At 38.6% G+C, this 15,157-nt stretch overlaps 1 protein-coding gene and 1 long non-coding RNA gene across 3 annotated transcripts in view; one reads left to right on the plus strand and one right to left on the minus strand.

Annotated features, from left to right (window-relative positions):
- The window catches only part of LOC134204325 (facilitated trehalose transporter Tret1-like), a 40,742-nt gene extending 27,013 nt beyond the window's left edge, over positions 1–13,729 (minus strand). Inside the window, exons 1-3 of one of the 2 annotated variants that reach the window (XM_062679151.1) lie at positions 13,342–13,729; positions 11,286–11,934; positions 1,488–1,756 (exon numbers count right to left, since the gene is read on the minus strand). In XM_062679151.1, the coding sequence (XP_062535135.1) occupies positions 1,488–1,756; positions 11,286–11,293 (277 nt within the window). In that variant the 5' untranslated portion in view covers positions 11,294–11,934; positions 13,342–13,729. Of the gene's footprint in view, positions 1–1,487; positions 1,757–11,285; positions 11,935–13,211; positions 13,231–13,341 lie in introns of those variants that run through there. The other variant, XM_062679152.1, reaches the window with a different exon arrangement.
- Positions 9,706–10,279, plus strand: LOC134204334 (uncharacterized). Its single transcript, XR_009977839.1, has 3 exons — positions 9,706–9,849; positions 9,912–10,076; positions 10,151–10,279. It is a non-coding gene; the product is annotated as an uncharacterized LOC134204334 (long non-coding RNA).
- Positions 13,730–15,157: the final 1,428 nt, after the last annotated feature.

Genomic DNA, 15,157 nt, shown 5'->3' on the forward strand with positions numbered 1-15,157 from the left:
AAAATATGATCGACAAAAACTTGTTCTCGTTCCATTGCCACGCGAACCACGCACGCTCACATTCGAGTGCGAAAGACGGACCGTCTGCCACGCCACGGATATCATTTGGTTTGAAAGACAAGACAAGCGATGCGTAGATATGATTTGCAAAACCGTTCGCGAATATACTTCAGGACGGGGAAACAAATGTAATCCAACCCATTCAACAACAATAATATCTGAATCTTGAGGAAGCGTCAGTCGGACAATCTGCTTCACTGTTGCTACGCGCCACTCATTGCCCAATCAAAGTTCACCAGGCGGTAGACCACGTCGTAGCCGGTTTTACTTGGATTGAATCTAAATTTAGCGTCCCCACTCGCAATCGTTTCCGATCGTTGCCATCAATCGATCGATCGCGACATGGCAGTACCCAGGAGCTAAAATCAGAATGATTAGCAGAATTTCGGTATCGGAAGAGGTACCCATGTGCAGTGCACTACAGTGGATGATGGGACGCGTCGCGACGGCTACTTGGATTTCACAGATTAGGTTTGCGTTATACAGCAGAAACTTGTTTACCAACAGATCTTGAAGGCGTTTCTTTCGGCAATGCGCTTGCGAAAACAAAACACGATAAAATTTGCGCTTCGCGGTTGACTGGGAAATGGTTAAAGTGGACTCGATGAAATGAGATAAGTCACACATACCAGTTTCGGCCAGTTGGGGAAGTTTTTCGTAAACACGCTTGTTGACGGATTTGTTTTGCGGAGAGCATTTACCCTGTGCTAAGAGCAACGATCCAATTCAGACACGTTTCATGTTCATGATTACAGTTTGTATTTAGGTTACTGTGATTAATGTCGACGGATGCAGGCTTTTGTTTTGCGAATTTGATGCAGGGTGCCGCTTGAAATTTGTATCAAAAACTGATTCTATATTGAAAATTATGTTTTGCGGAGATTTTTGTGTCAATTCAATTGTCTAGTACATGACTTTTACTTTAAATCAGTTTATATTTGTCAATATGTGATACATTCATATTGACTCTGATTCTATTAATCAAAAATTGGATTGTTTTGGGTAACCAGAATCAAAACCGGATGGTAACAACGTGGTCCACCAATTAGTTGCACATCAGCCAAACTGAGACTATAAAATTGTATAAATTTACACATGTGCGACCGCATGGTGAATAACCGGGTCATGTTCTCTTTGTTACGGAAACCCAAATGACACCCGCCGAAAACTTCGAACACGGGTTGGTAGAGAAGAGTATTCGATCACAAACTTGCTTTGCTCGCTTGGATCATCAGATTGCATACATCGCATGCACCAGCTGGGAAAGGGGAGCTATATTTATCGATTTTGTTTGGACGAAGACTCGAGCTGTTTACCAACGGTTCGATTTGTGGACTTTATGCAGTAAAGCCAACGGAAATTTGTTAAGGCTGGTCAGTTGTCCGCTCTTCGTTGTTCGACGATTACGAAAGAAAGTGGCTACTTACCGACCCACGATGCTTGGCTTTCGTCCACTGGGATCAGCGTGTCCGGGGCGTGCAGTTGCGGAATGACAACGGCCGAGAAGCCGAAGATCAAACCAGTGTTGATGGTTCCAATGTTGGCAATGAAGGCGGCGATCACCTGGCGCATGGCTTTGCCCCGTTCGCTTTTGTCTGGTTGGCCTTCGAGATTCGGCAGCGTAACGGCGCCCTTTTCGTTGGTGGTTATAATCTTGGGTACTGGGCCCTTTTCTACGAGGGCTGCATTTTCCATTCTGTTGATCCATAATGGAGAAAAGGGAGATGGTTAGTATATGTGATTGTCACTGTGTTATTAATTATTGCCTATTTTGATAGAAATATATTTTTTACCATTTTGACCATATTTGTAGACAACCTCAAAGTCCAAATATAGAGGTCCAAATATAGAGAAAAGACATCTACACAAGCACAAGTTTATTTCGAAGCTCTGCATAAAATTATAATAAATACGCCTATGCCGTGATGCCTAAGTGCTGAATAAAATGCAAATTGAATACTCTTACTCTTTCTCTCGTATGCGAAACTAAACAAGTATAGCTTAAATTTAACATTGGTCAACAGAGTTTAAAAAATAAAACGAGCCGTAAAATAATTCAATATCTTTGCGCTTCATTAAACTAGTATGAAAGTAAAAAAAATCGCTTACTAAATGTTCACTTGTCATAAGGTGGCGAGTAAAGACATTCCACTTAAAAGCTCTGAATAATTTTCTTAACAAAACGAAGCATTAATTGTCATAACTAACTCAAACTTGAACCAAAATTGTCACCTACACTGTCGTAATCTGAAAAAGTGACGTATTTTCCAAAAATGGTGTTAACGAGACTCATCGAGCTCTTTAACAGAAAAATGGAAAACATGCATGTTGTAAAATGGCTGTTACGTTACTTTTCAAGATTACGGCAGTACATCATCCTTTTAAATATTGTTAATTCGGACAACCGAATTGTTGCTTAACTTTTCAATAGAACCTAAATGACATTTTTTAATTATTTAATTTTAATATTGCAATCTACAGAACAATGTAATAGCTTTTGATTGCAGTATTCAAATTAATTCATGAAAAATATGCTTCAATTTAGGTCCTTTTAAAAAGTTAAGCGAAAATTCACAGCTCAATTGGTCTCTGGCAATCATCTCCAGTAGGCGAAAGATTCCTTTGAACCAACAACTCGCACCCGTGGAAGGAAATTGCGGGAAGTCAAAACCTTGTTCGGCGACAAGAACGCTTTAGCAGGAGGGATGAAATGTACAGACCGATGTGGTGATCGGACTGAGCAATCTGCATACTGTATCGATAGACAACAGCCCACGACGCATAAACTTTGTAGCCTTCCGCGGAATACTACTCCTACTGCACGCTCGTGCACGTGCATATATAGCTACTTCTTATGCACGAACACAGATTTCCGGATAAAGTGACATCGTTGATCAAGGCGACGATGGATTGCGATGTGCGTAGTTCGAGTTTCAGGGACATTCTCGAGTCCCTTCGAAACGCGTAGAGGGTTACGGTAAGGTGATGGTTTTCATGCCTGTTCTTCAACATCGCTTTGGGAGGAGTATTACGAAGGTCCGGAATTGACACGAGTGGTACAATTTTCACGAAGACATTGATATTATGGCAAGTAGCTGAGAAGATGCATGAAGCCTACATCAGACCGAAGATGGCAGCAAGCGGGTCGGACTAGTCACCAGCACGTCGAAGACGAAGTACAGAATAGGGCTTAAAAAGAAAACAACGTTAGCCATCCCCCACAAGTTTGTATCGAGGTGGTTGAAAAATTCGTGTACTTGGTTTCACTGGTGACCTCCAATAATGATACCAGCAAAGAATTTCGGAGACGCATCATGGCAGGAAATCGTACGTACTTTGGACTCCGCAAAACGCTCCGAACAACTAGAGTTCGCCGCCGTTCCAAACTGATTTTGTAGTCATTACACCGGTAGGACTCTACGGATACCATTCCTAGACGATGCTCGTGGACGATTAACGGACCCTCTGAATAACTAAAAATAATATTTGGCAGATGGCCAAGGGCGTACGCATTCAAGGTTTTATGTACAGACTTATTGAATTTTGGTCAATCCACTGTTGACAAAATCAAGAGCGCAAAGGTTGTTGGTGTTCTTTGCTGGACGCAGATCGCGCGGTTATCGAAATGTCCGGGTCTGCTGTTCGGGTGAGAATATTAATAAGAAAATTAAGAAAAAAGGGAAACGGCATCTCTTGGCTCTTCAAGTTTCTACCTAAGCAATAAGGTAATTAGTTGTATAGGCAAATAAAGTAGGCAAATAAGATTAGATTAGGTACCTAGCATAGTATAAATAGTGTAAGCTGCGATTGTTTTCTTCAAGTCGAGTCAAGTACAAGACACTGAAGACGACCTCACAGTTGAGGACGAAATACGTATCTGCAAAGATAACAAAACTTAGTGGAGTTAAATCGAAAGTACTAAACTCGTCTTAGACGGTTGAAGAAAATGAAACCATAGTGCATGATTGAACGCGTTCCTGTTAGGACACAGAATAATCACGAAATCCGGGGATGTGCGGTCGGTGGATAATTAAAGAATGCGTGTTCGTGTTTTCAAGAGTTACGCAGAACGATGAGATTGGAGAAAATGAGGACTTGAGTCGATGGTTGTGGCTGTATTTTACGGTGGAAGGAGATGCAGTCTAACAGGTTACCGGCATTGATTTTTTAAGAACCGCATGGAAATAAGTTTTAGAACTGTGGGGTTTAGTTTTTCACTGGCTAGAAATTAGTAAAGTTAAGTGACCGTCGTGAAACTCGAAAGAGCCGTCTTCTGTATAAGCTTGCCTAAGACTTGAATCAGCAATTTCCGGATTTAGCACGACACGAGATTAGTTATAATAATAGTTATAATATTGATTAGTTATAATATTGTAAATTGCGGGAGTAGGAATGTTCTTGATTTGATTTTTTGAATTCCAGCAGCTCATAGATTTGGATTTGTTATAAGAATAACTAATATTTACATAAGAAATAACAGCGGTTCTCAACCTTTCAACTTTTGCAACTTTTGCATAAATTGAGGTACCCACTATTTTTTGCTGTTTATGAAAATAAACGTAACTCATAAGATATATGAAGAATGGACCTAATGAGTGGATCTTCATAAAGTGAGCTGAAATTTTTTATAAATCTGTGAAACTTCCAAAGTTAAAGTAAGTTTATACATCGAGCTTCCAACAGGAATTTTATAACTATTTCTAGAGTGCTTTGAGAATAGGTCGTATGTGCAAAAGAAAGTCTCTCTCTCTGGTTCCATTCTTTTTCGATTATTACAAAACTATACCATAATTTACTTCGGATTTCTTGAAAGGAATCTAAACACAATAGCTTTGTCTAGCATGCTGAAGTGGAAATGAAGCAGAAAACGGAAAACTAGCCGATCTATTAGTGAAAGAGAGCGTGAACAAAGAGTCTCTCTCAATCTAGATTTAAGGCTTCCGAGCCTCTTGAAACGAACCTTTCAAGCCCTGTGAAGGAAAGCTCCCGAGCCTCTTTAAAGACAGACTTTAAAGACAGAGCTCCTTAAAAGGAGACTTCAGAGCATCTTGAAAGAACGCCTCTGAGCCTGAAAGTAGGCTTCCAAGGCTCTTGAAAAAAGATTTTCGTGCCTTTTGAAAGAATGCTTCCGAGCCCCTTGAAAGAAGACACCCGAGCCTCTTAAGAGAAAGCTTCCTTGTCTTTTGAAGTATCTGAGTATCTTGAAAGGACGCTTCTGAGCCTCTAGAAAGTACGCTTCCAAGTCTCTTGAAAGAAGAAATTCAGATCATTTTAAAGGAAGGCTTTCGAGCCACTTGAAGGAGGCTTCCGAGCCACTTGAAAGAAGAATTCCGAGCCTTGCTTCCAATCCTATTGAAAGGAGGCTTATGAATCTCTTGAAAAGAGGCCTCTGAGCCTCGTTAAATGAGCCTTCCGAAACTTTTAAAGGAGGCTTCCAAGCCTATCAAAAGAAGAAGAAATAAAAAAATAAAAGATGGCTTGCGGCCCTCTTGAAAGAAGACATTCGAGCCTCTTAAAAAGGCCAAGCTTCTAAAAAGGAAACTTCCAAGCCTCTTGACAGAAGACTTCCGTTATCCGAGCCACTTCAAATAATGCTTCCGGGCCTATTGAAAGAAGGCTGCCGCACCTGCTGCATCACGTAGAATTCTTGGAAGAATTTGTAAATTTGCTCATTCATCGTTTTGTCCTTTTGATTTTTTGTCCCACAGCCCTTTTTTCATTGTTCTCGTTGTGGAGAAATCTCTTACTTATCATCTCTGTATACATTTACGATATGTAGCATACCATGGGAGACTATTTTTCGCAAGCTATCATGATTAAGAACTGATTTGCAGAGTTATACCCCATGATAAATTTCTTTTATGAAGCTCCAAACGCGGGGGACACTGGTTCTGATGATGCATTTCAACTTGTTTTACACAGCTGTGCGGTCCCAACACAAAATGAGCTAGAACAAAGCGTTTTATCATCACTTCTTGGTGGGGGCTGCATATCCACGCAACCAGAAGTTCGGATAAGAGAGGAATGTTTCGGTTAATAAGTTCGCATTTTAGGTAAGATTTTGTTAAGGTCCTTGGAACTGAATGTGAACAAAAAGTGAACCAATTGGTTCGGCTAGGAACAAATTTAAGTATTATCTGAACTTCTGATTGTTGGGTATCCGATTTTGTTTTTTTTCGCACTTGCGTACCAGTTTAATAGACTTGTTTTCAAGGTTTGTAATAATTCGAAACAGTTTTTGCCTTTCTTTTATCATTGTTCATTATCTAATGAGAGCGATTTATGGAAACCCTGCCATGCATATTATAAACAAGACAAAGTTTTGAAATAAAAATATACACAATTATTAAAACTGTGAGTTGATTAAAATTATAGTTCATCCGTCATTACGCATTTTTGTCCGAGGTACCCCTGAGCCCGGCGAAGGTACCCTCAGGGGTACATGTACCCCTGGTTGAGAACCGCTTTGTTACAATGTAGCTGTCTGGTTATCCAATTTGCAAATAGTATTCATTTATAGTTCTGAGCGTCGAGGTGGTTGCTCAAGTAGTAAATTGCGACTGTAGATATATTAGGAGAGCGGTTCGGCAGTTCATCCCATAGCTCCTATTTCCATCTCATCAAAAACAAAGCAATGAAAAGGAATTTGGTTTTTTTATTTTTGTGATTTTTTTCACCAGTGAGCAAAAAGAAGTGACGAAATTGGTGCTGTATTTATTTGTTTTGTGATGAGATGAATATATGTTCAGTGAGATGGAAAACGGAACGGTTTCCCAAAATGATAACTTTTCTGTTGGTAAAGTAAGAAAAGAAAAAAATCAATCTCCCTTCCCAAATGTTTCATCAATGGTAAGAATTTCAAATAAGAAATAAACAAACTCCAAATGCATTGTATTGCGTATTGGGTGTATTGGGTATTCAGAAAACGCCATGATAAGAATAATTGTAGCATTAATAATAAATTTGATGTTAATGATGACGATAATATGTAAAGCATATGATAAGTATATTATCAATCGAAAGACTATATATTTGGCGTTTTAAATCCAATTCGTGCTACCCAGAAATGAATATCTCAATCTCATTTCTATACCCTTTGCAGGAAAACCAGTATACGTGAAAAATTCAACAGGAAATATTTTACAAAAAGTACAAGCTTGTGAATAAAAATGTCGTTCAGTTCTACTCTAATTCTGTCCTCAAATCTGATGTTATGAATCATTGAAACATGATAAAATCTATTCTAAGATGACGTGTTCAATCCTCCGCAAGGATTTCTTCTTTAAATTTCACATTGTCTTTCTTTGATAAACAGTGCCAATTTTAAGTGTACGAATATATATTTAGAATGGTTATATTTTATTAACGACCAAAAATCAAATTGACCGTTACAGAACACCCATCATACTTAACAAAGAGCAATCAAAATTTGTAAGTAATATTAAGAATTCCATGTAGCTAATCAAACTAAGCACACTTAAATACAATAGTTTCCCTGAAGAAGACATCGAACCCGATGTCGAAACGTTGGACAAAATTTAAAAAAAATGTTCTAATAAACCAGACTGCATAGCCGAAAAATCTCAAAAATTAACAATCAAATTTAAATTATTTGGTTGTATACTATTTCGCAACGTCATTCCGCGGAATGTATCAACTCTCCGAAACACGTTTCGCGGAATGCACCTTTTTTCCAAAAGACATTTCGCGGAAATGACCTTTTCACCGAAAATCATTCCGCGGATTGCCATTTGGCGGAATCCAGCTAGAATAATTATCATTGAAATATTTAAGGATTTCAGCTTAATTACATGCAATCCGGGCTAAATTCTTTTGGATTGTGATTTAATGCAATGAAAGAAGGTAATGCCTTCTTTGAATGAATGCTCTTTGCTCTTTGAACGCTCGGTGAAAGGCGAAAGGAGTTGATACTATCTTTTTTAAAAGAACGCGTTTGCCCAGTATAAGGCGAAGGGAGGGGTAATGCCTCCTTTAAATGGATCCATCTGCCCGGTATAAGACAGGAGTTGATAATTCCTTCTTTAAAAGAACGCGTCTGCCCGGTATAAGGCGAAGGAAGGAGTAACGCCTTCTTTAAATAAATGCATCTGCCCGGTATAAGGCGAAAACAGGTGGTAATGCCTACTTTAAAAGAACGCGTCTGCCCGGTATAATGCGAAGGGGAATAACGCCTTCCTAAAATGGATGCTTCTGCCCGGTATAAGGCAAAGGGAGTTGATTGTTCCTTCATTAAAAGAACGCATCTACCCGGTATGAGGCGAAGGGAGGAGTAACGCATTCTTTGAATGGATGCATCTGCCCGGCATAAATCGAAAGGAGTTGATAATGCCTTCATTAAAAGAACGCGCCTTCTAGGTATAAGGCGAAGGGAGAGGTAATGCGACCTTTAAATGGATGCATTTGTCCGGTATGAGGCGAAAGGAGTTGATAATTTCTTCTTTAAATGAACACGTCTGTCAGGTATAAGGCGAAGGGAGGGGTAACGCCTTATTCATAAAAATGTCTATCCGTAACAAGGCAAAGAAAGGAGATAATTCCTTCATTATATCTGGCCCATCTACCAGATATTATAAAGAATTTTTAAGGTGCAATTTAAATTTTGAAAACTACTTCTACTTATTCTGGAGGCCATCCTTAGCCGTGCGGGATGATGCGTGGCTGCCAAGCAAGACTATGCTGAAGGAGGCTAGGTTCAACTTCTGGCCCGGTCTAGGAAATTTATCGAAAATGTTTTTTCGACTTTTTTAGGTATAACAGTTCAAACGTGCTAATCTCGTGCTAATCTTCGCAGGTAATAATGGTGGAAGTACTGAATGAACATTAAGCTACTATCAATATTCCGTGAAATGGTACATTCAGCCAAAAGTCATTCGGCGAAAAGGCCAAATGTCGTACCGCGAGAAGTTACAAACCGCCAAATGTTATTCCGCGAAATGTTCGACCGCGAAAATGAATTCCGCGAAATAGTTTTCGGTGAAATGTTATACAATCAAATTATTTATTTCGAAATCAAATAGTCACATGAAAAAAATGTGTTTGAAAAATACAATAACATAATAGAAATCGCCGCTTTTACTATTCGGTTCGCCATTGTTCGACGACAACCCTACACAGAAAAAAATAATACTGTTTTGCTAAAAATGTCGCACTTTACAATTGAAAAGTGTTTCTTTCTCATTAAAATAAAAGTTAAATTGTTCACAGCAAAAGTTAATTAATTGTTCTTAAAGTATTTTTTGTCAGTTCAAATTATACATTTGAAAGTTCGTATTCTCACCATGAAAATTGTCGAACTGTCAGATAAAATAATAGAAACTCAGCGCAAAACAGTAGATCGGTGTACCCCAAGAAAAAAATATGAATTTCTCTCAATAATAAATTTTTAGTGCTGAAACATTTCAAATTACTGTAGGTAAATAGCATTTCAAGTTATGACAAAATGTTGTAATATTTATTTAACTATATGTCAACCCTTATCATGCAATTGATTAAATGAAATAACCAGCAAGTTTTTTCTTCACTGCAGAATACGTTCATTTATGTCCAATTTCAAAAGTATTTCTCAGAGTGTCTTCACCGCTGTCAAAATAGTAGAACTTGTCAGTAATTTTCTCCGTTTTCCCTTTCACGGTAAATACTTATTTTTATTTTGCAGTCGCGCGAGTTTGTGGAACTTAAATAAGCCCTTAGATTTTTTCCGGATGAAAGGCTAACCGGATTCCAATGGTGGAAGGAAAGCTGATACCCGATAATCGGATACTAGAGCAGGTTTGTTTATTTGAAATTATAGTGAAGTTCAGTAATTAGAACCCGAATATTCACTTCCACAGAATCGATACCGGCAAAGGAATAATTTACCTTCAGGCGGTTTACCAAAAGAGGAAAACATCCGCCTTCAGAACTAAACGGATATTGAGAATATGGTTGCACTCCTCCTGGTTGCAATTCATACAAATTTGAAATTAAATTTTAGTGTGCAAGACAATCAACATCAGGTTTGTTCAAATATAAATAATTACATATTTCGCTTCGAACTTTGTCCCGATTAAAGCTTGAATTTTCTCTGCAGGTCCACAAATGGCGGCGAAACAGCCTATTTGGAACCGGATGGTTTACCTTCAGACTATACAAACATCAGCTAAATATACAAGGTTAGATGATACAATAAAGTAATAGTGGAATGCAAATAAAATAATTGTCATAAATAAATACGAATTAAACTTTTTTTCTGGATGGAGGGAAATCCCCGCGGGATGGGGATGAGTTGGCAGGTTTTGGCGGTTGGGTCAGATCAATAACATTTGTACCGAATACCAGTGATACCATTTCACTTTGACAGTTCTACAATTTGTTTTTAAAAGTTCATACTATTAATTTCAGAACGGCATGCTACTTTGAAAGCATCGTTGCCACAAAAGTTAACGTACTTTTATATTCATAACTATCTACGAAAAAGAACCAATGAAACCTTTTATTTTTACCAATGGTTTTTTTAATTTCAATAATGATTTTTCTTTCTGTGTATATACAAATTATCAAAATTATTCATACAAAATGATCACGAAGTGGAAGCATGGTTATTTCAAAAACCATGACCACGTGGTTTATGGATGATCATGCCTTCTTCAGAATTATAATTATTATACCTACCTACTCTTCGTTCCCCAAAAGCATAAATTATTGCGCGTTAGACCTTGACTTTCTGCAAACAAGACCAACAAGTCTGGTTGCGCCCAAAAGTGTATCTCAAACTCATCTAAATTCATCGATAGAGTATGTTGGGGTAAAAGTAACAAATAAAGATAACATAAATCGGTCGCTTTTTACGTGCCTTTTACTCGGATAGCATTTCACATGTTTTACGTGCATTAAGGTATTTATTCGTTTTTACGCTTTTGCCTTGATAAACGCATTTATTACGCGGTTTAAGGGACTTACGCAATTTGTTTTCAAGGTTTTGATTTACGCGGAACGTATCCCTCGCGTAAAAACCGACTTCAGTGTAATATTTTGGTTTTGTCATGAGAGATGGTTTGTAAAATTCGTAAGTAACACATCGTAATTGCTTATTTGTTTGCTATTTCTGATATATTGAAAATTTACACGTTTGCCCCAACGCACCCTATATATGCCAACCTATCAGCCAGCCGGCTTCTGCTTCAACCATGCCGTAAGTAAACCGATGAAGAAAACAAGCTACTCACCCCGTCATTTTATCGCTGTTTTTCTCCTATTTCAGCTGCTACTTTATTTACACTCTGCCTGTCCGGCTTGTGCGTGCTGTTCTAAGGCTCAGTTTGTCAGAACGATCAACAGCAGCAAGTCTCTACATCCAGTTTTGACACACTTTTGTTCACTGAGAGATGGGTTGTTATAAACGAACGCGCTTCAATTTGCACTTTGCTTCTGTCTGTTGAGGTCTATTCACTTTCAGCACCAACAATCAGCATCAACAGTACTGGTACATATATTTGCACTCACTTCTTGGTTTGGACTTAGGTGGTACAATAAGATAAAAAGCAATGAAAATATTTCCGATTTGTCACAAATGGTGCTTGCATGTATTAAAATATCACAGTTTGGGAAACTATCTACGGCTTCGAGGAACTACACACCCTTCTCTAGAGCAAATCTAAACTTTCTGAGAAGTTGCACCACGCAGATTGGCGAAAACCAAGGCCGGCCAGCGGGAAGAACACTGTCATCTTCTGTCGCCCGTTCGACGCCGCCTGAATTATGCCGCCGATGGTGGGGTTAATTGCAAACGATTGTCCCGGCAGGGCATCGACGACTATCCCTGGGCTTCAACGGCAGGAGACTGCGTCGTATCGCTTGTGGTGTGATGCCTCCTGCCTGTGTGTGGTTCGCGCGACATGGAAAGGAAAATTGATATAAAATGGAAAAGGGTTAATTAATTGGATCATCACTGGGTGCAAGAGTAGGGTTTATTGTGGTAGTTTATTTGTGTGAATGCACAGAATCGCAGCAAAATTCCAATTGAAAGTAATGTTTCTAATAAAGCTAATCTTGAGTTGATCTCAAATAGGCAAATCTCTTTTATCTGGAGAATTGTATGTGCCCAGAATCATTACCATTTCAGTTGCTCGCTTCAACACCATGCAGATGCGCTTCTTAGTGTAACCGCCATCTCTTAAGAGATGTTTCGACATTACCTGTTTACTGCTTGTGTCAAGCTATTATATGTGGCCATTCCGTGAGCCCATAGAACTTAAGTCCTTAACGTGATAGAGTTTGAGTATGTAGAGCTCAAACATACAACACTAGAAAGGGCGTATTTGTAGAAGATTGTCGAGTCTAGTACGAGACATTGAAGACTACGTTACTGTTGAGGTCGAAATGCATATCCGTAAAGTTACAATCAAGTGGTGTAATGAAATGAGATTGTACTAACTCGTCTTATGACAAGTAAAGACATTCAATTAAAAAAAAACTCAGAATAATTTTTATTTTACTTGGTCAGTATTCACTATTGAAGATTGAATACCTAGAAACTTGTGCTAAATAAAAAATCAAACATGAATTGAATCAGCTTTTTATGTTGCAGTTACTTGATGTGAGCACGGTTAAAGATAGATTGAATCATTTTTGCATCAGTCTGACTTCTAGGGTTTTTATTTATGGAAAGTGATTTTTAGAAAATTTTCCGCTTTATATAAAATCTGGCAATTGTTTCGATTAAAAACATTCCTGCTCTTGTTAGCAGCGAATAATGATGCTGTTCTTCGCCTTATGGATTGACAATTCATACAACGTCATTTTTATTTCTGTATATTATTCGATCTGCCATTCCTTGAACCATGCAAATAAAAACACCTCCAACGCATTAGTCAATCCTCCTATCACTCACAATAAGTTTACATGTACCGAGATTTTATGTCAACATGATCGTATAGAAGAATAACCAAATGTAATTGTGCTTTGCATTCTTTGTTAGTCTTTTGTTTATTCCAACACAAGACTCGTTACGATGAAAGAAGCAGCATTTGATGAAATCCCTCTTCGTCACTAATAGTCAAGTGAACCACATTTACAGCCTACTTCAAGGCACATGTCAGCGATAACTTGCAGCTCGACGATTATATCACAATTTATTCTTCATTCGTACATACTATTGGCTTCAGGAGGGCATGTGCAAATACCGTTTGCCGTTCAACTATGCAAAAACAAACACAAACTATTAACCACACTATACACTAACTGGCCGAGCAACAGTTGATTAGAGGCGGTATGGATACTCACTTTCCGAGCTCAACCGAATTTCTCACTAAACAGTAAACAACCAGCACTTCCACCGCCAATGATGATGATCCCTGACTGGTGGGTGACTTCCTTGCAGCGGTTCGAAAGTTCCGTGTTGCTTGATCCCTGGCTGTAGATGGACTGGCGGTGGCTCGAGTCGTTCATCGGATGTCTATTGGCACTTCAAGAACGGATATGTTCGTCAATGTTCAAACACACGATTGTGGAAAAGTCTATTTGAGATAGTTCAGCTTTCTCTGACTGTCACTCCTTGTATGATAGATAGATTGGGTCTGCTCTATACTATCAGTAGCGAGGATAGTCACGATGGACGGACGAATGAAACTAAGCTGCGTTCCGTTTCAAACTAAATCGTTTCGGTTCACTTGCCCGGCTACTTAAATTGTCCGCTCATCTATCGCATCGAACACCATCTCGAGAACATGCGCTCCACCGATCCGATGCACGCTTTAAAATTCGCACACATGGCTGAATGAAGGTCGGAAAGAATGGAGTTTTTCCATTAGGAAAAAAAACTTTCTTAAACAATTGTAAACTGTTGAAAATAATATTTTTTCAACACTAATATATTGCCGTAAATACTCGGGATTTAATTGCGATTTACGACAGTTTAATATACTGTCGTAAATCGCAATTTAGTTTATATTCCAAACTGTACATAATAAAATCGTTTTCGTCGAAAAAGAATATATGGGTAGATTCAAATCAAACTGACTAAATAATTTCATTATATTAAAATAGAAAAAAAAATACTACTGAAGGTCGATTGTGTATGCATTTTTGGCACTTAAGGACACTCCTCACGGAGTCCAAGTTTCAAAGTGCTCGCGTTTTCGGGGGCACAACACTCGATTCAGAGGCGGCGCACAACTGTCATTTTTGTTGATTTAGCTTTGCTGCGTCGCAGCATGCGTGAAATAATAAAAATGACAGTTGTGTGTTACTTCCGTATCAAGCGGTGTGCCCCCGAAAACGCGAGCACTTTGAAACTTGAATTCCGTCAGGAGTGACCTTAACATTAACCGATTTACTTGCATTAAACTGGGATCGGCCGGATTGGACTATGGAATCAGAAGCCGTGGCTTAAATTTTTTCCGCCAATAATGTCTGAAGAAGTCTGGCCCATTTTAGAGGTATTTTGCCATAACCAATTTGCTCGCAACATGGTGTATTCGATAGGGCAATCCTGTCCCATTTTTGCTGGTAGTGTGTGGATGGGATTACTACTCTCGACTCACTAAAACCAACTTCCTTCGCACTAGTCGATCCTACCAGCAGTGAAAAGTGAGAAATGCGACTATTGGGGCAACCCTCTTTTCGGCACACATGCGACTCGCCTTTTCAGTACCTTACGGTCGGCACACGCGCTTGATTCTCGCGACCAAGAAAACACTCGAATACCGTTTAACAATCTTGCCACTTTATTGGTACACAGGAACCTTCACTTTTTTACAAATTTTATTTGCTTATTATTTAATACATGCATTTATCTCTTAGACTAGGTGTTCCGTGTTTTCTTAAAACTATCATTCTTATTTGGTGGGGTTTCGGTCACCCTAAAACTTTATATTCTCTGGTTTGTTGATTTTTATCGGTGAAGAAAAATACATAATTTCCGTTTTTTTAATAACGTTTCGGCTTACTCCACGTTTTTCAATATCTGATGATGGCTGAATGGAGTAAGCCGAAACGTTATTAAAAAACGGAAATTGTGTATTGTGTATTTTTCATCACCGATAAAAATTAACAAACCAGAAAATATACTATCATCCTTTTTTGCTATGTTACATTTTTA

The sequence above is a fragment of the Armigeres subalbatus genome, unplaced genomic scaffold (assembly GCF_024139115.2).
Source record: "Armigeres subalbatus isolate Guangzhou_Male unplaced genomic scaffold, GZ_Asu_2 Contig515, whole genome shotgun sequence".
NCBI classification, from domain to species: Eukaryota; Metazoa; Arthropoda; class Insecta; order Diptera; family Culicidae; genus Armigeres; species Armigeres subalbatus.